Source organism: Mustela nivalis (genome assembly GCF_964662115.1).
Source record: "Mustela nivalis genome assembly, chromosome: 10".
In the NCBI taxonomy this organism is placed as follows: domain Eukaryota; kingdom Metazoa; phylum Chordata; class Mammalia; order Carnivora; family Mustelidae; genus Mustela; species Mustela nivalis.
This window is the reverse complement of record NC_139029.1, coordinates 36,046,885-36,071,060: the sequence shown is the minus strand read 5'-3', so window position 1 is coordinate 36,071,060 and position 24,176 is coordinate 36,046,885. Positions and strand designations below refer to the sequence as shown.

Here is a 24,176-nt window from a genome sequence, read left to right as displayed (position 1 = left end):
TGATTTCTCTGTCTTCCAGCAGTGGACATGTGGTTGAACAAAGCATAGATTCCCAACATTTTATTCTATGCTGAACATACAATTATATATAATTCACTTATTATCTTACAAACCTTTAGGTCTCTTACAGACCTTTAATTCACCTATTCTCTCAGAAATTTGGCACCACTTGTACTACTGTTAAAGCAGCTTCTTTGTGCCTTTAAACAAAAACAAACTACATACAGGCACATGCACACACACACCAAACACATACATACATGAATGCAGTTGTCTTAAACTAGGCACTAATCCCAGTATCTTAAATTGGTTTACTCTAGGGGTAGCCTAAACACATACTATTAAAATTAGTCATATTTTTCTGCCTATGTTAATTCATATATATTGAACATTCTCCTCCAAATATCTGCATGCTCTGTATCTGGCACTATGCACAGCACTGGAGATTTTTGCATGTAAGCAAATTTCCTGTCCACAGGAACTTTTATAATCCAATGATTATTTAATAAACCAGAAAATAAATATAAAAGAGTAAAAAAAAACAGTGTGGCACAGTATATGATTAAATATAAGAATAGAAAGCATAAACAATTAAAGTCATTGTTTTTCCAGAGAAAAACAAATTGATTACATAGAAATAAGTGTTCATTAAATGTTGACTGCATCCCAGTCACTCTGTATATGTTACTCCATATTATTGCAATAATCGTAATTACTATTAAGGAGTACTATTTTAAAGATGAACTCAGAAAAGTTAAGTGGCTTGTATAAGGTCATATAGATATTTAAGATGATTGGAACAAAGATTTGAATCTAGATTAATACTTTTTTTCATTTCAGCATGTTTTTATTGAGGTTTTTTTTGTTTGCTTTTTTCATTTAAATTCAATTAGCCAATATATAATACATCATTAGTTTCAGATGTAGTGTTCAATAATTCATCAGTTGAATATAACACCCAGTGCTCATATACTCACATCACGTGCCCTTTTTACTCTCTGATCTTAACCACTAAGCTCTACAGAAATAAACACAAAAAGTACAATCTGATACACATAAGTTAGATAATATAAATTCCCAAACATAAACATGTGGAAACATGCAAACATAAGATCCATCAACAGAATACATGCTCAGAAACAGAAATAAATACTAATATTTAGAGATAGACATTGTTTTTTGCACACACAAACACACTCTTTGGACACCGGTCAGATCAAAGTTCAGGTTGGTCCTCCTTGAAGGATGCTCATAGACAAAGACATATAATCTTAAATGTAAATACCAGGGTTTTAAAAATTTACTTCTACTTCACAAAGAATTTTACAAACTAAAAAAAAGAAGGGGGGGGGATTTTATTTATTTATTTTTTACTTCACAAAGATTTTATTTAAATATCAACCTATTCTGGGACAGCAAAAAAGTCCTTTATGAATCATTAAACATTTGACTAATATGGAGGAGAATAAACCATAATATGTTGAAAGTTTGATAATCATTAAACAATGAAGAAAACCTTCAAACAAGTTAATGAAAGTCAGTGATCAGGAAAGATTTAATTGAAAATAAAATCCCAAGTGAAAAGGAAGCAAATGATTTCCACTTTTATTCAAGAAAATGTAAGATCACTTCAATGAAAACCCCAGTCCTTTTGCTATTATGTCTAAATCCCAGACACTTGTGCCTCTGGCAGAAATAAGAGAAATAGAGGGAAACACAGACTATAGAATAGGCAGGTAAATAGAAAACAGTAAATTTATACCCAACCATATCAGTTAGGTACATTAAATACAAACAGAATAAACATTATAATTGAACACAATGATTGTTATGTTGAGTAAAAAGTCAATATATGCTTATTTCAAAATACCTCTTAAATAGAAACAGAAAGGTTGAGTCATGTTTTGTCTTTCATCAGTAAGCACATAATGCCTGATTAGTTCATATTCTCTCTTTCTCACTGTCTTGCTGTATGTAGCAATTATTTTTTGCCTAGATGCTTTAAATAGAAGAAATAAGAATAAATGTGACTTAATCCTACCAGCCTATCCTGTACAGAAATGCACGTTTTTAGGTAAAACTCCTTGTGGAAATAATCCAGGTAAAGCAGAAGGTCTTTATTGAGCCAGATCATGGAAAACCAGACTAAGATGTGTAGACTTTATCTTGTAATTCAGAAATCATGAATGCAGATGCTTTCAAGGTGATAAAATTAGAATATAACCCAAGTCCTCATTTTCTGTGGTAACAAAATGATCTCAGAACAAAAATAACAAACTACCATTGGAGATACAATCATTGAAGACAGTTAAAGAATTTTTTCTCATTTCTGTTTTTTCATAACTATACTCAGCTACCTTTTCAGAGCATATACCATTATAATATTCTATAATATACACTCTCCTTTACATTCTTCATTTAAAGTTCTACGTGTAAATAACTAATGTTTGCCATTTTATATCAGTGTCTTCTCCAATCATTGCAGTTGTCTGAAGCTCTTCCCTAGTAGATTCCTAAGGAGGCTCATGGGACAAATATTCCCTGAGTTGCACAAAGATGATATTTTGTCTGTAATCTTTGTACCTGAAAGTTACTTTGGCTGGATATAAAAATCCTTGGCTTATATTTTTTTTATTTTAAGTATGTTACTTGGTTTTGACCCAGAATGTTGCTGTCAAAATCTGTTTAAAATCCAACATTCTTCCCCTTGTGAGTGACTTGCTCTTTTAGCTTAGAAATCCAATTGTGGTGTTTTTTCCCCCTTCCTTTTTGAAGTTTGCTAATAATACCAGAATGCATCATGTGTTGATTATTCTGGATTGACTTTTTTCACCAATGTATGTCATGTGTCCTTCATTATTTTATGAATATTGTATTTTTTTATTTATTAATTAAATTTTTCTTTTTCAATTTAAATTTTATTTAGTTAACATAAAGTGCAATATTGATTTTTGGAGTAGAGCTCAGTGATTCATCACTTAAACACTCAACATCCAGTGCTCATCACAAGTGCCCTCTTTAATTCCTATCACTCATCTACCTCCCTCTACCTCCCTCTACCAACCGTGTTTGTTCCCTATCATTAAGAATATCTTATGGTTGGTTTCTCTCTGTCCTTCCCACTCCCCTCCCATATGTTCATCTGTTTTCTTTCATAAATTTCAAATATAAGTGAGATCATATGGTATTTGTCTTTATCTGACTGACTGATTTCACTTAGCATAATACACTGTAGCTCCACCCATGTTGTTGCAAATGGCAAGATTTCATTCTTTTTGATGGATGAGAAATATGTGTGTGTGTACACACACACACACACACACACACACATACACACATATATTCTTCTTCATCCACATCTTCTTATCCATTCATCCATTGATGGACATTTGGACTCTTTCTGTAGTTTGGCTATTTGTGATAATGCTGCTATAATACATCAGGATGCATGTACAGGTACTCCTGTGGATCTGTATTTTTATATCCTTTGCGTAAATACCTAGTAGAGCAATTGCTGTATCATAGGGTGGTTCTATTTTTAACTTTTTGAAGAACATTCATACTGTTCCACATTGGCTGCACCTGTTCATATTCCAACAGTGTGAGAGGTCTCCTCTTCCTCCACATCCTCACCAACAACTGTTGTTTCTTTTGTTGTTAATTTTAGCCATTCAGACAAGTGTGGTGTGGTACCTCATTGTGGTTTGGATTTGTATTTCCTCATGGTGACTGATGTTGAGCATCTTTTCCCACATCTGTTAGCCACCTGGATGTCTTCGTTGGAAAAGTGTCTATTCATGTCCCATGCCCATTTCTTAACTGGATTATATATTTTTTAATATTGAGTTTGAAAAGTTCTTTATAGATTTTGGATAATAACCCTGTATCAGGTATGTTGTTTGCAAATATCTTCTTCCATTTCATAGCCTGCCTTTTAATTTTGTTGTTTGGTTCCTTTGCTGTGCAGAAGCTTTTTTTTTTTTTTTTTAGTTTATTTATTTATTTGACAGACAGAGATCACAAGTAGGCAGAGAGGCAGGCAGAGAGAGAGAGAGAGAGGAGGAAGCAGGCTCCCTGCTGAGCAGAGAGCCTGATGCAGGGCTCGATCCCAGGGCCCAGGATCATGACCCGAGCCAAAGGCAGAGGCTTTAACCCACTGAGCCACCCAGGCGCCCCTGTGCAGAAGCTTTTTATCTCGATGTTCATTTTTGCTTTTGTTTCCCCTACCTCTGGAAATGTGTTTAGGAAGAAGTTGCTACAGCTGAGTTCAAAGAGGTTTCTGTGTTCTCCTCTAGGATTTTGATGGATTCCTGTCTCACATTTAGGTCTTTCATCCATTTTGAATTTACTTTTGTGTGTGGTGTAAGAAAGTGGTCCAGTTTTATTCTTCTGCATGTTGCTGTCCATTTTTCCCAATACCATTTGTTGAAGAGACTTTCTTCCATTGGATATTCTTTCCTGCTTTATTGAAGATTAGTTGACCATATAGTCCAGCTCCAATTCTGGGTTTTCAGTTCTGTTCAGTTGAACAATGTATCTCTTTTTTGCCAGTACCATACTGTCTTAATGACTACAGCTGTATAATATAGCTTGAAATCCAGAATCATGATCCCCTCTAGGTTTATTTGTCTTTTTTAACTATTTGGGGTCTTTTGTGGTCCTATACAAATTTTAGGATTGATTATTCTAGCTCTGTGGAAAATGCTGGTATTTTGATAGGGATTGCATTTTTTGTATAGATTGCTTTGGGTAGTACAGACATTTTAACAATGTTTGTTTTTCTAGCCCATGAGCATGAAATGCTTTTCTGATTTTTTGTGTCCTCTTTAATTTAATTTAATTTAATATAAGTGTTCTGTAGTTTTGAGAGTACCTATTTTTACCTCTTTAGTCAGGTTTATTCATAGGAATCTCATTGTTTTTGGTGCAATAACAAGTGCAATAAATTCTTGATTTCTTTTTCTGCTGCTTCATTATTGGTGTATAGAAAGTCAACAGATCTTTGCACATTGATTTCATATCCTGCAACATCGCTGAATTCATGTATTATTTCTAGCAATGCTTTGGTGGAGTGTTTAAGATTTTCTACAGAGAGTATCATTTCTTCTGCCAATAATGAAAGTTTGACTTCTTCCTTGCTGATTTGGATATCTTTTATTTCTTTTCTTTCTGACTGTTGAGGCTAAGACTTCCAGTACCATGTTAAATAGTAATGGTGAGAGTGGACATCCTTGTCTGGTTCCTGACCATGGAGGAAAAGCTCTCAGATTTTCCCCACTGAGGATGGTATTAGCTGTGGGCCTTTTGTGTATGACTTTTATGATGTTGAGTTATGTTTCTTCTACAGTTGCTGTGTTGAGGGTTTTTTATCAAGAAGAGATGCTGTATGGAGGTTCCTCAAAAAGTTGAAAATAGAACTACCCTATGAGCCAGCAATCACACTACTGGGTATTTACCCTAAAGATACAAATGTAGTTAACCCAAGGCTCACGTGCACCCCAGTGTTTATAGCATCAATGTCTACAATAGCCAAACTATGGAAAGAACCAAGATGTCCATCAACAGATGAATGGATAAAGAAGATGTGGTATATATATATATATATACAATGGAATACTATGCAGCCATCAAAAGAAATGAAATCTTGCCATTTGCGATGACATGGATGGAACTAGAGGGTATCAAGCTTAGTGAAATAAGTCAATCGGAGAAAGACAACTATCATATGATCTCCCTGATATGAGGAAGTGGAGATGCAACATGAGGGGTTAGGGGGGTAGGAGAAGAAGAAATGAAACAAGAGGGGATTGGGAGGGAGACAAACCATAAGTGACTCTTAATCTCACAAAACAAACTGAGGTTTGTCCATCCTCATTTTTATGGCATGGTGGAGGAAGAGGGGTGGGGTTATGGACATTGGGGAGGGTATGTGCTATGGTGAGTGCTGTGAAGTGTGTAAACCTGGTGACTCACAGACCTGTACCCCTGGGGATAAAATACATTATATGTTTATAAAAAAATCTAAAAAAAAGAATAGATGCTGTATTTTATCAAATGCTTTTTCTGCATTTATTGACAAGATCATTTTTTTTTCTTTTCTTTTATAAATGTGGTATATCACATTGATTGATTTGTGAATATTGAACCAATCTTGCAGTCCAGGAATAAATCCCACTTGATTGTGGTGAATAATTTTTTAATGCACTGTTGAATTTGATTTGCTAGTATTTTACTGAGAATTTTTGCATCCATCTGCATCAGGGATATTGACCTATAATTCTCCTTTTTAAGTGGGTTCTTTGTGTGGTTTTGGAATCCAAGTAATGCTGGCCTCGTAGAATGACTTTGGAAGTTTTCCTATCATTTCTATTTTTTTGAACGTTTGAGAAGAATCGGTATAAATTCTTCTCTAAATGTTGTAGGGTTCCCTTGGGAAGCCATCTGGCCCAGGATTTTTGTTTGTTGGTAGATTTTTGGTTATTGATTCAATCTTTTTCTGATTATGGGTCTTTTCAAATTTTCTATATCTTCCTGTTTCAGTTTGGTAGTTTGTAAGTTTCTAGGAATTTGTCTGTTTCTTCCAGATTGCCCAGTTTGTTGGCATATAATTTTTCATAGTATTCTCTTACAATTGTTTGAATTTCTGTGGTATTGGTTGTGATCTCTCTTCTTTCCTTTGTGATTTTATCTATTTGGGCCCTTTCTCTTTTGGTAAGTCTGGCTAGGGGCTTATGAACTTTATTAATTCTTTTGAGGAACCAGCTCTTAGCATCATTGATCTGTCCTTCTGGGGGTTTTGTTTGTTTGTTTATTTCTGTATCATTTATTTCTGTTCTAATGTTTATTATTTCCCTCTTCTGCTGGCTTTAGGCTTTATTTGCAGTTCCTTTTCTAGCTCCATTAGGTGTAGTGTTAGGTTGTGTATTTGAGACTTTTCTTGCTTCTTGAGATAAGCCTGTATTGCAATATACTTCCCTCTTGGGAACTGCCTTTACTGCATCCCAAAGGTCTTGGACTGTTATGTTTTTATTTGCTTCTATGTGTTTTTTTATTTTTTTTTCTTTAATTTTTTGGTTAACCCATTCATTCTTTAATAGGATTTTCTTTAACCTCCATGTATTTGAGGTTTCTCCAAATTTTTTCTTGTGGTTCAAGTTTCATAGTGTTGTGGTCTGAAAGTATGCATGGTATGATCTTGATCTTTTCATACTTGTTGAGGGCTGATTTGTGACCCAGTATGTGATCTATTCTGGAGAATGTACCATGTGCACCCAAAAAGAATGTGTACTCTGCTCCTTTAAGATGAAATGCTCTGAATATATCTCTTAAGTCCATCTAATCCATTGTGTCATTCAAAGCCATTGTTTCCTTATTGGTTTTCTGTTTAGATTATCTGTCCATTGCTGTAAATGGGATGTTAAAGTCCTCTGCTTTTACTGTATTATTATTAATGAGTTTTCTTTATGTTTATTATTAATTGATTTATATATTTGGGTGCTCCAATTGTTAGATGTTCTTGATGGATAGATCCCTTAATTATGATAAAATGCCCTTCTTTATCTTCTACACTCTGCTTTATAATCCAGTTTGTCTGATATAAGTATGGCCATTCCAGCTTTCTTTTAGCATGGGATTGAGCCCCACATTGGGCTCCCTGCTCAATGGGAAGCCTGCATCTCCCTCTCCCACTCTCCCTGCTTGTGTTCCTTCTCTCACTAACTTTCTGTCAAATAAAATCTTTAAAATAAAATAATAAAATAGTCTCTTGTAGACAGCATTTAGATGGATTTTTTTTTAATCCATTCTGATATCCCGTGTCTTTTGATTGGAGCATTTAGTCCATTTACATTAAGAGTGATTATTGAAAGGTATGAATTTAGTGTCATTGGGTTACCTGTAAAGTTGGTGTTTCTGGTGATGGTCTGTGCTCCTTTCTAGTCTTTGTTGCTTTTGGTCTTTTTTCACACTAAAAGAGTCCCCCGTAATATTTCTATAGGGATGGTTTAGTGATTATGATCTCTCTTCGTTTTTGTTTGTCTGAGAAACTCACTCTCTTTCCTATTCCGAATGATAGCCTTTCTGGATAAAGTATTCTTGGCTGCATACTTTTCCCTTTCAGCACATTGAATATATCCTGCCACCCTCTTCTGGCCTGCCAAGTTGCTGTGGATAGGTCTGCTGTGAACCTGATCTGTCTTCCCTTGTAGGTTAAGAACTTTTTTTCCCTTGCTGCTTTTAGGATCTTTAATTGCCTCTATATTTTGTGAATTTGACTGTGATATGCTTTGGCAATGGTCAGCTTTTATTGAGTTTAATGGAGGTATTCTGTGCTTCTTGGGTTTTGATGTCTGTATCCTTCCCAAGATTAGGGAAGTTTTCAGCTATAATTTGCTCAAAAAAACCTTCTGCCCCTTTTCCTCTATTTTCATCTTCTGGGACTCCTATTATATGAATGTTTTTCCATTTTAATCAGTCTCTGAGTTCCCTAAATCTACCTTCATGATCCATTACCTTTGTTTTCCTCCTCTTTTTAGCTTCTTTATTTTCCATAATTTATCTTCTGTAGTACTGATTTGTTCCTTTGCTTTGTCCATCCTCATTTTTATGGCATCCATTTGGTTTGCACTTATAGCATTATAATTATAATTATAATTATAGCATTTTTAATTTGCGGCTGAGTAGATTTTAGTTATTTATCTCTGTAGTAAGAGATTCTCTCCTGTCTATGTGCTTTTCAAGCCCAGTTAGATCCTTATACTGGCTGTTTTAAATTTTTTAAATTTATATATTTTTAAACTCTTGGGGTAAAAGATGGCTACGAGTGATTTTTTTGCCTACTGCTATTTTCACCCCTGTGTAGTTTCTTCCCACAACATGGGAATAGGGCTGATCTGTGCAAACAACAGACTATGGAAGAAATAACAGTGTATGACTTCTGAGGCTAGATCAAAAAGACATTAAAGCTACTTTTCTTGTTCTCTCATAAGATCATTTACTCTTGGGAAGACAAATTGTCTGGCCATGAAGACATAGGTAACATATTTTCCATCTGTTTTGTGAGCATGACTTTTCTGGCATGCTTCCATTGAGGGCTTCTTATTTGGTCTCCCCCCCCCCCTTAAAACTTTTTATGAAATTTAACCCATTTATGATGATTACTTTATAAAATTATTTTTTTCTGAATTTTTAGAAAGGGACTTAGGATTTAGATTAATTTTTCTAAATGTGTAGTTTGAGAGCTCTTTTTTCTGTCTTCCTCATTTGTTCAAAAGTATGGCACCTTAGTTTCTGGTATTTCCTGGCTTTCTTTTTCTACCCAGTTCTTATATAAAAATTTTCTTTTTTTTTGTTTTTACTTCCCTGTTCAATTTATATATGTTTTAAAGATTTTATTTATTTATTTGACAGACAGATCACAAATAGGCAGATAGGTGGGGCGGGGCAGCGGGGAGCAGGCTCCCCACAGAGTGGAGAGCCTGACAGGCCTGATCCTAGGACCCCAGGTTCATGACTCGAGCTGAAGGCAGGGGCTTTAACCAACTGAGCCACCCAGGCTCCCCGAATTCTTTTTCCAGATGTTTACACTCAGTGAGGGTTTTATCTTGGAAGATGACTTTGGTATGTTAGTTTGAGTTAACAGTTTCCAGACTGCTCCAGCTTCTTCAGAATTTATTGTAAATCCTTTGTATTCATCACTAGGAGAGTGGGAAAACCTCTTCCGGTTTCAGTTTCTGAACTGACCCACCAAGCTTTTGAGTGAATACTTTTTTGTTACTTTGAACTTACTTTTTTTTATCAGATGCTTCAATGTTTTCCTATGATTCATCCTCCACAGATGGTGTTACCTTCTCGTGTACCTTCTGGGGGTTTATGAATGTCTCCTGATATTTTGGAGTTCATGGGAAATCTTGTCTGTTAATTTTCTTGCAGATGTTTCCCATGGATTTTTAATACTGCTATTCTAGATAATTTAAAAATTTTTTATTTCAGTATAATTACTCTAATCCTAAATTCTACAGCACAGTGAGTTTTTAAAAAGTGAACCCATGGGTAAACAGCATCCAGGTCAGAGACATGACATTACTAACACCCAAGAAATGCCTCTGGTGCCTCTTTTCAGTCACTACACAACCTATCTTCTAATATCTAACAACATACAGATAAGTTTTATGTGTTTTTTAACATTTCATAAATGGAATCATGTATTCATCCTTTTGTATTTAGTTTCTTTTGCTGATCATTATGTTTGTGACATGCATGTGCTTCATTTTTATAATCATATAGTGGGAATCAGTAAGCTATAGTCCACAGACAAATTCCAGACTTTTAAATTTTAAATAAAGTTTTATTGGAACATGAATTAGACCCATTTGTTTATATATTATCTATGGCTATTCTCAAGTTACAACAGCAGAGATGAGCAATTGTGACAAAGAACAAATAACTTGCAAAGCTGAACATATACAGTATTTGGCCCTTCAAAGAATAGTTTGCCAACCTTTGCTTTATAGTATTCCAGTAAGAATAGCAAAATTTATCAGTTAATTCTTTTTATTTGGGGCTAATACTAATAGTAATGCTATCAATATTATTGTATATGTTCTTTGATGAACATATATATGTATTCCTGTTGGATATATACCTAATGTGGAATTGCTGGTCATAAGAAGGAATGTAGAATATACTGCTAAAAAGTTTTTTCAAAGTGTTCCAGTATCAGTGGTTTTCTCTCAGTTCTAGTTTTCTATAGCCTTGCTAACACACTGTATTTTCTGGGTTTTATTTCCCCATTATGGGTATTCCAGAGGCTTTGCATATTCTGAAACTCTGTTATTGGATGCATACAGGTTTAAACTGTGGTGAGGTTTTTTTTCTGGTTAATTGACCTTTTTGTCATTGTGAAATGTCTTTACCTCTAGGAAAGCTTCTTGCCTTCAAATATAGTTTGTCTGATATTATAATAAGCATATCAACTTTCTTTTGGTTAATGTCAATTGGTACTTTTCATTCTTTTACTTTTACCCCTTATGTGTCCTTATAGTTAAGATGTGTGTCTTATATAGTTAAGTTTTGTATTATTGAGTACTTATTTTTATTTACTGCAATCACTTAATTACTGATATTCTGACGGATCTGTTCATGTTTGTTTTTTAAATCTCCTGTATGTCTCCTTTGACTAAGATATTTTTGTTCCCTCTCCTCCCTCTTTTAACTCATAGGGTATGCATTTGCTCATTATTCTTTTAATGTTGCCCCATAAAATACATGTCGTCTCTGTTATAATTTAAGACACTTCTTTTCTTTACCAGTTTTTTGATAATGCTAGAATTTTAGAATACTTATACTCCATTTAAACTCCTTTCTTTTAAAAGTTATTGTGATACATTTTATTTCTGCTTGTATTTTGGATTCCAATAATGCATTGATACTATTGTTTCATATAATAATATTTATTTGTATTGGCCTACATATTTTGTATAGTAATATTTATATTTGCCTACATATTCATCTCTTTTGATGCTTTTTAGTTTTTCTTTTCTTTTCATTTTAGATCATTTCCCATTTGCCTGAAAAATTTCCTTTAGTGTTTTTTTGTTTTTGTTTTTGTTTTTGTTTTGTCAAGGTCTGCTAAGGGTCTGCTATTTTTTTGTCGCGGTCTGTTTTCATTTTTATTTACTTATTTTTATTACTTAGGTGTTTATTTATGTATCCATAAATCTATGAGAAAGTTTTCCTCACTGGATATAAATGTATATGTTGGCAGATGTTTTTCTTCCTGTACTTTAAGAATATCATTTTGTTATCTTATAACTTCCATTATTTTCTTGATAAGCCTATTGTCAGTCTTAACCCTTTCTGCTTATAATGTCTTTTATCTCTGGCTTCTTTTAGTATTTTCTCTTGTCATTAGTTTTAAAAGATTTGATTGTATATATTTTTTTAAAACATTTTATTTATTTATTTGACAGACAGAGATCACAAGTAGGCAGAGAGGCAGGTGGAGGTGGGGGGACAGGCTCCCTGCCGAGCAGAGAGCCCAGTGCAGGGCTCAATTCTGGGATCCTGAGATCATGACCTAGCTGAAGGCAGAGGCTTAACCCACTGAGCCACCCACGCACCCCTGGTTTTATGTATTAACCCTGCCCAGAGTTTCTTGAATCTGTGAATTCATTACTTAAATTAATTTAGGGAATTCCAGCCCTTTATTTCTTCAAATATGCTATATTGACTCTACCTTTATTCCTTCCTTCTTGGGTGTCCAATTTCAACTATTAGACCTTTTGATTATCTCCCATAGTTTCTTGCACTTCTTTCCGTATTTATCTTTGTATTTTCTCTTTTATTAGCATTTCCTATGAACCTATATTCTACTTCACTGATCTGGTCTTCTACTGTTTCCAATACACTGTTAAACACATCTATTAAGTTCTTTACTTCTGGGGCACCTGGGTGGCTCAGTGGATTAAAGCCTCTGCCTTCAGCTTGGGTTGTGATCCAGAGTCCTGGGATCAAGCCCCACATCAGGCTCTCTGCTCAGCAGGGAGCCTGCTTCCCTTCCTCTCTCTCTGCCTGCCTCTCTGCCTACCTGTCTCTGTCAGATAAATAAATAAAATCTTTTTTAAAAAAAGTTCTTTACTTCTATTTAATATTTAGATTTAAAATGTCTCTTTGATTAATTCTTATAAATACCAGTGTTTCTGGAAAACCTTAACCTTTGTTTATTTTGTCCAACTTTTCATCTGTTTTCTTGAAGATACTGATCATAGTTAAAGTGCTTATCTCCTAATTCTGATACATGGATTACACTTGTGATCTGCTTCTTTTGTCTTTTTCACTCTTACATGCTGTCCTGACTATACTGTGCTGACTATAGCACTTATTTCATAATAAATTCTAGACATTATTTCTAAAAGAACTTTAGATCTTTCTAGATGATGAAAGGGTTCTCTTTTTCCTCTATTAGGCAGGTTGCATCAGGGGGCTAACCTTGATTCAAAAGAGACCAGACTACTTTGAGGCTATATTGATGTTTTGGTAATCAACCTCTAGAGCTTTGAAGTCAGAGTTTTTCAGGTCTTTGTCTTCTCAGTACCAAGAAACTGAGGCAGTTTCTCTCCTAATTCTCAGAAAGTTTAGGTTTAGTTCCTTATATTTCCATACCAGGAACCTTCAGAAAATATTCATATATTTGAGTCCCTTCTCATCTCTGTTTTTATGATATCAGCTCTGCATAATCACCAAGATGTCTGCTGGTTTCTCTGTCTTCCAGTACAACTTCTATGACTAGTTCTAGCTGCTCCCAGAAGTGATCATACCCTGCTCCCAGTATAAATGTGATTTCAACCAGTCAAGTGTCAATTCACTACATTTCAAGGCTTTAAACTTTGACCTATTCTGTTACCAACATCTTTTTTCCTGACAGATGTTTGTCTTTTAACTATCATCTAATTATATGGATCTTTTGCTTTTCAGTCATTTTTGGATTAGTTTGTTTTCCCCTTCCCCAAACTGGCATAATTCAAAATTTTGGCAAATATTGTGACAAGACACTTTTATGTGTTTGAGGTTCTTCCAGTTCTCAGTTTTATTTTTCGAGTGTGGTGTGATTCACAAAAAAATTCTGCTGGGTACTCCATCCCCAGAAATAGCCTTTGCCTGAGCCAAGACCAGATTTTTTAGCCTAGCTTGTCCCAAATTGTCAAGTCTTTCCAGTTTAAAAACAGCTACAGGTCCTTAAGTGTCACTGCTATCTCCAGGGTTTTTGCCTCTTGTGTTTTGAGGGCCTCTCACTATAGATCTTTATCTCTTATATAGGTCTTTATCTCGTAAGTACCATGAAATTGTAGGAACATTCAGAGACTTTTGGGTTAGCTCTATACCCTCTAGTCCCACACAGCTTCATAAATCAATAAATGTCATAACTGAGAAACTGGTTGTACATCTAAGGCCTCATAATACTCCAGTTACATTACTCTACTCTTTTACAACCATCAAAAACTTTGTTGGTTTTTCTGTGTCACAGCAATGACTCTTGTTCTAATAGAAGCTCTGGTTCTTAGCATCTAGCCCATGCTCACGATATGCAAACACTTTGAGGAAAAGTGGCTGTGCAGATCATCAGTCCACCTTTGAAAGTTACTCTCCTCTGAAATGTTAGTATCACTAGTGTTTTGGTTTTTGCACCTTTCTAATAGCTTAAAATATATAAATTTTTATTTCTTTTCTGGCTTTTCTAGTTTTCAATAGGGGTATTGGTCTGCCATGAATTATTCCTTGTAACCCCAAAACAATTTCTGCATGTTTTTATGAGGGGATTTTTGCCTCTAAATACTATTTGTTTTTTATTACTACCACAACAAAGTACCACAAGTTTAGTAAATCAAATTGATTATCTTAAATTTCTGTACACCTAGCATGGATCTCATTAGGCTAAAATCAGTGTGTCAGCACTGATTTTTTTGAGATGTTTTCTTTGTAGAGTTTCCAGGGAAGGATCAATTCCTTTGCCTTTTCCAGCTCCTAGTGACCACCCACATTCCTTGGCATGTAGCCACTTTCCTCCAATTGCAAAGCCAGCAACACTGCATCTCCTTGACCCTTATTCTTTTTCAAAAAAAAAAAAAAAGATTATTTTTGAGAGAGAGAGTGCGTACATATTGGTGGGGGACAGAGGGAAAGAACCTTTAAGCAGACTCCTCACTGAGCAAGGAGCCCTATATGGGGCTTGATTTCATGATCCATGAAATCATGACCTGAGCTGAAACCAAGAGTTGGATACTCAACCATCTAAACCACCTAGGTGCCCCTTGACCCTAATTCTTAGTCACATCTCCCTCTTTCTGACCATAGCCATGAAAGGCTATTTCTGCTTTTAAGAACTCATTTGATTAAATTGGGCCTAGATAGATAATCCAAGGCAATCCTCCCTTTTCAAGATCCTTAGCCTTAGTCAAATCTGCAAAATTCTCTACTGCTCTATAAGGTAACATGTTCATTGGTTCTGAGAATTAAGGTATGGACATCTTTGGGTACCCTTATTCTGCCTACCATACACTGTCACTAACATCTTCCTAGAATTCCCTTCTCTGGCAGTTTAAAAATTTTTTTCATCGTTATTTCTTTTCAGCACTTAATTTTGTACACTTAGCTGTGATTTTCTCTTGTTTTTATATATTTTGGCCTTTGCAGTTCTTCTCAAAAAGCAATGTCAGACTTGTTCCTTGTGTACCGTATATATACCTCTTAAGGTCTTTTTATTTAACTCCTGGACATTTTCTGATGGATATGTTTTATATTATGAATATATTCAAATCTGTTGCATGCATGTTTGTTTTCTTAAGACACCATTTATGAATAAAAGTTCTTAATGTAGCCCAGTTTTCCTCTCTTTTTGTTTAGTGTTTTGGTTAGTCCTTTCTTATGTGCATATAAGACAACTTCAGCTAACCGTGATTCTGAAGATATTCTCCCATTAAAAAAGTCTTTTATCATGTTGCCCTTCACATTAGATCTACAGTGTATGTGGATTTGATTTGTATGTATAATGTGAGACTTGGATGAAGGTTTATTTTTCCCCTATGTTTATGATCCATCATCTTTTTTCAGGTGGCCATTTTTTCCCTTTCTCTGTTTACGTGGAAATAGTCCTGGATTCTTTTCTGTTCCATTGGGACTGTATATATATGAGTATCTTTCTGGATTTACTTCTGTTTCATTGGCTTCTCGCATTTTGTAGTAACATCATACTTTTTCATTTGCTGTAGGTTTATAATAACTCTTGACATCCAATGGCTACAGTTCTTCAGGTTTGTTCTTGCTTACAAGTGATATGGCTATTCTTTGTTCTTTGAATTTCCATCTGCATTCCAAAATCAGCTTGTCTGTTTTAAAAAACGTGATTTTGACTGAGCTTACATTGAATCTGTGCTTTAACTAGGGGAGAACTGACATCTTACCAATATTGAGTCTTCCAATCCATGAATATGATGTCTTTTAAAATTAATTTAGAGATTTAATTTTTCCCAATTATGTCATTATCATAGTTGCATTTCTTTCAGTAGACTTATTCTTAGATGTTGGATATTTTAATGCTACTATCAGTTGTATATTTTGAAGTTGTATCTTCTTTTTGGTTTTGATATAATGACTGTAATAGATTTTTGTGTAATGACCTTGTATCCAGTGACTTTACAGTCACATATTAATGTTAATATATGGTGCTTCTTTCATGTTTATATGTATAATATAGTCTGTAAAGAATGACAGATTTATTTCTCCCTCTTTAGTCTTTAGGCCTTTTATTTCTTTTTCTTGCCTTACTGCACTGTGTAGGGTTTCCAAAACAATATCAAATAGATGTTGTGAAAGAGGGTATCCTCTCTGGTTTGCCATCCAAAGAGGAAAGCTTTTTACAATTCAACATTAAGTATGATGTGTGCTATGCATTTTTTGTAGGCGTTCTTTGCCAGATTACAGACATTCCTTCTATTCTTTTTTTTTTCGTTGATTTTTTAAAAATTTTTCATTATAAATATATGAATTTTTTGACATTGGGATGATTAAATGCTTTTTCTCTTTGTTTTAATGTGGTAAATTGCTTATTTGATTATTCAAATTTTAACCCATGCCTGCATGCTTGGAAAAAAAACTCCTGATCATAATTTATTTATACACACACTCATACACACACATACACACACGCACACACACACTACTGGTTTTGATTTGGTAATATTTTACCTAGGATTTTTACATCTTAGTTAGTGATAGTGATGAGTCTATAAGTTTCCTTTCTTGTAATGTCTTCCTTAAGTTTTTGCTGGCCTCATAAAAATGATTATGGAGTGGGGTCTGGATGGCTCAGTTAACCATCCCACTCTTGCTTTTGGCTCAAGTCATGCTCTCTTGGGTCATGTGGTGAAGCCCGGCGTCCAGTTCCCCACTTGGCAAGGAGCCTACTTGAAGACTGCTGCCCTTCCTGCCATTTGCTTGCTCGTACTCTCTCTCACTCTCAAATAGATAAATAAGTCTTTAAAAAATGATTTGAGCACTGAGCATTATACACAACTGATGAATTATTGAACTCTACATCTGAAAATAATGATGTACTATATTTTGGTTAATTAAATTTAAATTATAAAAAGTGATTTGGAAAATACTCCCAATCGTCCTCTGAAGAGTTTGTGTAATATTATTTATTTCTTAAATGTTTTAAATAAGCCCATCTTTGTAGGAGAATTTTCAATAAAGAATTTGCTGATTTTGTTTCACTGTAGCAGATAACATACTTCATATTATTTTAGTCCTTTTAAATTTATTGAAACTCATTTTATGGTTTAGTGTATGGTCTCTGCTGAAGAATTTTTTTTTTAAGATTTTATTTGTTTATTTGACAGACAGAGATCACAAGTAGCCAGAGAGGCAGGCACGGGAGAGGGAGATGCAGGCTCCCCGCTGAGCAGAGAGCCTGATGGCGGGGCTCGATCCCAGGGCCCTGGGATCACGACCTGAGCGGAAGGCAAAGGCTTTAACCCACTGAGCCACCCAGGAGCCCCTCTGCTGAAGAATTTGTTGTATATACTTGAGAAGAATGTATATTCTGCTAGTCTAGAGTGTTCTGTAGATTTTAGATCTAGTTGATTCATAGTATAGTTCAAGTCTTCCATTTACTTGTTGATCTTCTGCCTTGATTGTTCTATCCATTGTTGGAAGTAAAGTACTGAAGTCTCTAACTTAATATATTGTAGGAGTTTTTCATTTTCATATTGTGTCAGGATTCTCCAAGGAAACAGAAACAAAAGAACATGTGTATGTGCATATGTGTGTGTTTATATACATAAACACATATATGGAGAGAGGGAAGTTTTAAGGAGTTGACTCATGCAATTGTGGAAGGTTGGTGAGACCAAAATCTGGTGAGGTAGGCTGGATACTCAGGGAAGAGTTGTAGTTCAAATCCAAAAGCAGTCTACTGGCAGCATTCCTTCTTCCTTGTGGGAGGTTAGCCTTTGGTCCCTTAAGGCCTTCAACTGACTGGATGAGGCCAGCCCACATTATGAAAGTCAAAGTCCATTCATGTAAATGTTAATCTCATCCATAAAAACCTCATGGAAATGTCCAGAATAATGTCCCACCAACATCTAGGCTGCATGGCTGAACCAAGTTGACATACATAATTAACCATACATAATTAACCATTAACCTTTTCACAGCCTCCCTCTAGCAATTTGTCAAAGTTCCCATTTAAGTATTCTTTAATTGGTCTTCCCTTCAGACTTTATTATTCTTTATTACAATTATAAACCAGGTTATAGAATTAGAAAAACCTTGGGGTGCCTGGGTGGCTCAGTTGGTTACATGTCAAACTCTTGGTTTCAGCTTAGGTCATGATCTCACTGTCATGAGATAGAGCCCATAGAGGCTCCATACTCAGCGTGGAGTCTGCTTCAGATTCTCTCCTCCTCTCCCTCCCTGCTCACACACTCACTCTCTCTCAAATAAATAAATAAATTCAGTTCAAATCAATTCAAAGTTAGCCCTTCTACTTCTTATCCCTTTGTCTTTAAGCAGTTCTACCTAAGTTTTCTCTATGTTATGAGTTAGGACATTAAAGCCATTAAGGCTAACTGATATGTCCAGGGTAATAATGCATATTAGAACTATTTGAATTCTTGTCCTTGTACACAATTCACTATAAATCATGTATTGAATTTGATAGTAATAAAATATACCTTATAGGTGTTTTAACTATGTATGAGAACTTCATTTCTTTGAGAATGACAGGTGTATATTTTATTTAAACACTCTATAATTAGTGAGATTGCTTGCTGCCTTTTAGTTCTGGTTATGTTTTAGACTAACCACCTTCGTCCCTAAATTTTTCAGTTTGCAAGCATGAGCAGAAAACAGGAGTAGTCTAAGTAAGATGTCAATCACATGTATAAGGCATAGTGATCATTGTTGAGAGGAATCTTAAAAGAACATTTAATTTAGTGCCAGTTTTAGGGAAGGAAAGCCCACAGCTTCTTTTAATAATGTTTACTTTATTAATGACTTTTGCTGGAAGAAAAATGTTTCTTCGTGGAAATCCTGAGAAAGTTTCTTCTGAGCTATATTATTTAGGACCACCCTCATAAAAAAACAAGTAGATACTGGCTGAAAATAGATACAGCTGAAAGTTTGAGCCTAATTTTCATATAGGAGAGTAATCTAATGGCTTGGGATGGAGATTTTATTTCATTTGCATTCTAAGAGGCAGTATAATGTAAATCAAGTTATATCTAAGTTTAAATTTCACTTCTGCCACTTAATAATGTATGACTTTGGCCAAGTTATTTAATTTTTTGATTTCACTACCTCCTTTTTCATAAGGTTATCAAAGGCTTAAATGATACACAAGTAAAGAGAACCTAACACAGTCCTAGATACCTTACAGGAACTCAGCAAATATTGGTGTCATCTGTTTTTTCTGTATTTGTATGTTGGCAAATGGGAATGTTGACAAGGAATAAGACTGGAATCATTTCTCCTTGCCCTAGGGATGTGTTTCCTGGCACTAATGAGAATGATATATCTCTTCAAATGCTTGCTCTACTCATAGTTAATACCTTATAATAAAGTATGATTTTTTTTTTACCTCTTTACTTTTATATAATTTGACCTTTAAAAGAAAGACTATACCAGGACTCTTACAAGATATATGTATTTGTACTGAAAATATATTAAATGTCACAGAATATAGTCTTAAAATTTGAAGGGAATAACCATGAAGATCACCTGGTTCTTTGTGTTTCCTGGGGCAGAATTCCCTTCCATGAACTTCTTGAACTAGATGTGTATCAACACTCTGCCAGAATAATTTCAGTAATTATGATCTTACTTCCTCTAAAGAACATCATTCTGATTTTAGAATGCTCCATTAATTAGAATGTTCTTCCCTATTTTTTCCTTTGCTCTCCTTATAATTCTGCCCTTGCTTCTTATTACCCATAGAGCTTCACAGAATAAACAGCTATGGTTCCACAGGAACCATATCTTGGTCATTTTTTTTTATCTCATAGGATAGTAAGTACCCAATTCAATATAGGGATTTATTTAATGAATACTAAAAGTTCAGTTTTTTTTAAGTACTTCTATATTTTTTTATATATAAACTTTAAAATTTAGTCAACATTTTTTATTTCTCTTGCTCAAAAATTATTTTTTTCAACTGTATTGACAAAATTAAACAAGGAATATTGATTTATGCTTATGTATAATACCACTTATATAATTTAGAAATGAATGGCTTTTTCCAAGGAAAGAATTAAAAATTAAATATTATTTACATCTCTTTCATTCATTCCTTCTTGTAGCATAATCTGTTTCTGAAGATTGAAAACATATTACATTTTTAAAAATTTCTTACACTTTATTTTGTAGTGTCTTTTGTACTCATTACAGACATTAATTCTCTACTTCACTGATTCATCAGACTGTACAAAAATAACCAATATCCAGCTATATGGTATTTAAGAAGAAGATCTAAAACCTAATGATAAGGGAAAATGGAAAATAGAAAGGGAAATTTATGCCATCCAAACACTAAGAAAGCTATTTAGTTACAGTAACTGTAAATCAAAAAAAGTTAAGGGGAAAAAAGCATTAATAGAAATAAATGGAATTATTTCATAATGATAAAGTGTTCATTCACCTAGAAGCTATAACAATTCTAGATATATACTCACATTTTCTGTGATTTTTAAAAATTTGCTCTATATTTTATTGCTTCCATTTTTTAAAATTTTATTTTTTCAGTGTTCCAAGATACATTGTTTATGCACGACACCCAGTGCTCCATGCAATCAATGCTTGCCCTCCTGAATACCCACCACCAGGCTCACGCAACCCCCTACCCCTCTCCCCTCCCAAACCCTCAGTTTGTTTCTCAGAGTCCACAGTCTCTCATGCTTTGCCTCCCTCTCCGATTTCCCCCAACTCCCTTCTCCTCTCCTTCTCCTAATGTCCTCCATGTTATTTCTTATGCTCCACAAGTAAATTAAACCATATGATAATTGACTCCATTGCTTCCATTTTTTTAATTGAATGCTCTCTTCCCAATTTCATGCCATCAGCAAATTTTTTAGAAACATTTTTCTTCATTATCTTTATTCAGCTGATTTCTCACATAAAGTAAATGACTCCCTTATTAATACTAATATTTATAGCAATTGATTTGTGCTTACTGGCTTCTTTTGTTATCCATTTGCCTTTATGTCTGTTCCTATCTGACTGAGGGATAACAAGGATATTGGCTAATTGTAGTCAAAGATATTTGATACTGAATTATATGAAATTACCATACATAAGAACATAGTTGCAGTGGATGATATAGTTTACAATCTATTTCTTTAGAATTCTATAGCTATGGATTTTGATACCAACTACCTTGCCCTTCATTTTTGCTTCTTGTGGCTTATTGTTGTGTTTTGGCTTATGAATAATAGGTACATGTTTGAATGCTTACATTTGCATAAGTTTTCCAGGTACTTATTCTTCAGAGTGTAGGGACAGTCTTTCAGGAGTCACATAACAATGTGTAAGATATTACTATATATCTTACTACATATCTTGACACAGTATCAATTCTTGTTCATTTATTGATGCAGGAAAACATCTACCAGGTATCTAGTCTTTGATAAGCCTTATTAACAAAATATAATAAAACTATATTTTATTGAGCAGAATCATGAATCATGAATTCTCACCTCCTCTTTTTCTCTTTCCTAAGAAATCCAAGCATTTAATTCATTTCTTATAATGGGGGGAGGGAGAGCATTTCCCAAAGAAACAGAGGCATCATTTTAATTGTAAAATGAATTAATGGAAATCTTTAAACTTTTCAGGATGAGAGAGATCCAGAGAAAGAAGATGAACTGGAACTGAAAAGAGGTCTTTTATACAGAGACTCTGCCTATGACAGTGACCCAGAGTATAGGTATGAGCTGGATTAATGCAGTGTGTTGAGATTTTTCTCACAGTTGGCATAAATATAACCTTTTTAATCTGCCTGGACTTGTGGGAAATTTAGACTCAAATTGATAATTATTTATTAGTAAGTTTTATTTTTAACTATATAAAATCCTATTAAAATACTTTAATGATTTCATTACTGCAACTTTTCAGTGAAAACAAATATAGTCAATTAAGGGTGATTCTGTCCATTTTACTTAAGATTTTTAGGGTATTTGACTGGCCTGCAAACCCACATATCCAGGGTTTATTTTCAGGTATATTTATTCTCATTCAAACAACAGTTGCCATAATTTTGGACCATGAGTGAACTTGTTTTTAATAACACAAGAAAAACTGTTCTTCTAGCCTAACATTTCAGGAATGTTAGTAATAACAAAATTTTTGCAAGATTATGCTAGAAAATGTCATGAAGATTTTTAAAAGCTCTGTGTCAGTTGCCACAGAATGTGATATTAAAAGCTGAGTGTAAATTGTGCGTTTAAGTAACTGAAGGTTCTCTGCATCTTTGGTGTTACACCACTGATTACCACATGGCTTCCACCTTCTGAGTTTCCTGAAAAACAAGTATAAGAAAAAAAAAAAAAAAAAGCTCCAGATGATGGAATATGTCTTATTGCTAACTTGAGTTTAGGACTGAAGTTTCTGATCTTTACCCTGATAAGTTAGGCTAGATATTCTGTGAACATGGAAGTACTTCTCTTGCCCCTTACACAGAGTATAAATGTGAACTCCTTTCCCAAAGCTACTGCTTCCCAACCAACAGGCAACCTGGGCCTCCCATCAAGGGAGTAGCATATTACAGGTGAGTTTGAAGAAGCAATCCAAACAGGAAAAAGGAGATCCAAGAAAGTTCACACCTAAAGGAAGAAGACTTTTTACCTTTTATTATTATTATTTACTTAAAGCTCTAGTCTCCAGATTGCTACTATATGGATTAGCCTCTCAATTTTAATTCTTAAACTATATAATTGATTCTAATTTGGGTAAGAATGGATAGGGTTGGTAAAGGAAAGTGTCTGATTTGCATACTTTTCATATGAATAATAATTACCTGGGCTGCATCTTCAAAATATAGAGTTCTCCTTTCTACTCCCTTAGATTCTAAATCTTTACATAGAGGGGTGAGACCTAGGAAGCTGCATTTTAAGAAATATCATGGATGCTCCTAATGCAGCTAGTGTAAGGACCACATTTTGAAAAGCACTGGTCTGTATTTAAAGTTTGCTGTAAACCTGAGTATTGGTTCTTTTTCCAGTTCACCAAGCAGTGTTACTGGCTAAGCTTTTGATTACCTGAGACTGTTTTGGTACCCCTCAGGTAAGAGTTAAGCAGAGTATCAGAAAAGGTCTGCTTACACATTTTTTTGAGATTCTTTATATTCCTTGCCACTTATCTTATATACACATTTATTTTTTTTAAGATTTTTTACTTATTTATTTGACAGAGAGAGAGATCACAAGTAGGCAGAGAGGCAGGCAGAGAGAGAGAAGGGGAAGAAGGCTCCCCACTGAGCCAAGAGCCCAATGTGGGACTCGATCCCAGGACCCTGGGATGATGACCTGAGCCGAAGTTAGAGGCTTAACCCACTGAGCCACCCAGGCGCCCCTTATATACACATTTAGACTGATTGAACCAAGTGGTCAGAACTTCAAGACCTCTTTTATAAGAATATATTTTATATTAGCTCCAGAAGCTATTGAAATGATCAGGATATTATTTTAGTTTTATCCCTAAGACATAATAAATATTTTGCCAAGGAATGACTCTCATTCTACTTTCCATCTCAAAGATGAGAGAACGTGCACTCGGAGTCATCACCCACTGGCTTGCCTTACAGCTTCCATCAGCAGACAACAAGAGGAGATTTGGGATCTTGGCTTATATCACCCCTCTGCAGACACAAATTAACACAGAGGTCCTGAGGAAGTCTGCATGGACCCCTGGAATGGCTGAGTGAGGAGCTCAACAAATCCTCTTCCCCAAAGCAACAACTAGACAGAAGTGTCAGAAACAATAATTTTAAGACTCTAAAAATTGAAAAGCGTGTAACAAATTGAGAAGCACTTATCAAGAAAATCTACTGAACCTCAGTAAGGGCAGTAGGAATCTGTGGCACTTTGCCCAGAACTCCTGGTTCCCAGCTCCTTGGGGCAGTCCTGCTG

At 34.8% G+C, this 24,176-nt stretch overlaps 1 protein-coding gene and 1 long non-coding RNA gene across 6 annotated transcripts in view; one reads left to right on the top strand and one right to left on the bottom strand.

The window, feature by feature from the left end:
• Positions 1 to 24,176, bottom strand: part of LOC309843112 — a 1,054,942-nt gene that overhangs the window by 847,871 nt on the left and 182,895 nt on the right. The gene's annotated exons all lie outside the window — the stretch shown is intronic.
• SPATA6 (spermatogenesis associated 6) overlaps positions 1 to 24,176 on the top strand; it is a 150,539-nt gene that overhangs the window by 114,149 nt on the left and 12,214 nt on the right. For all 3 annotated transcript variants that reach the window (XM_082686348.1, XM_082686349.1, XM_082686350.1), the window contains one exon: positions 21,885 to 21,976. In XM_082686348.1, coding sequence (XP_082542474.1) covers positions 21,885 to 21,976 — 92 coding nt within the window. The remainder of the gene's footprint in view (positions 1 to 21,884; positions 21,977 to 24,176) is intronic.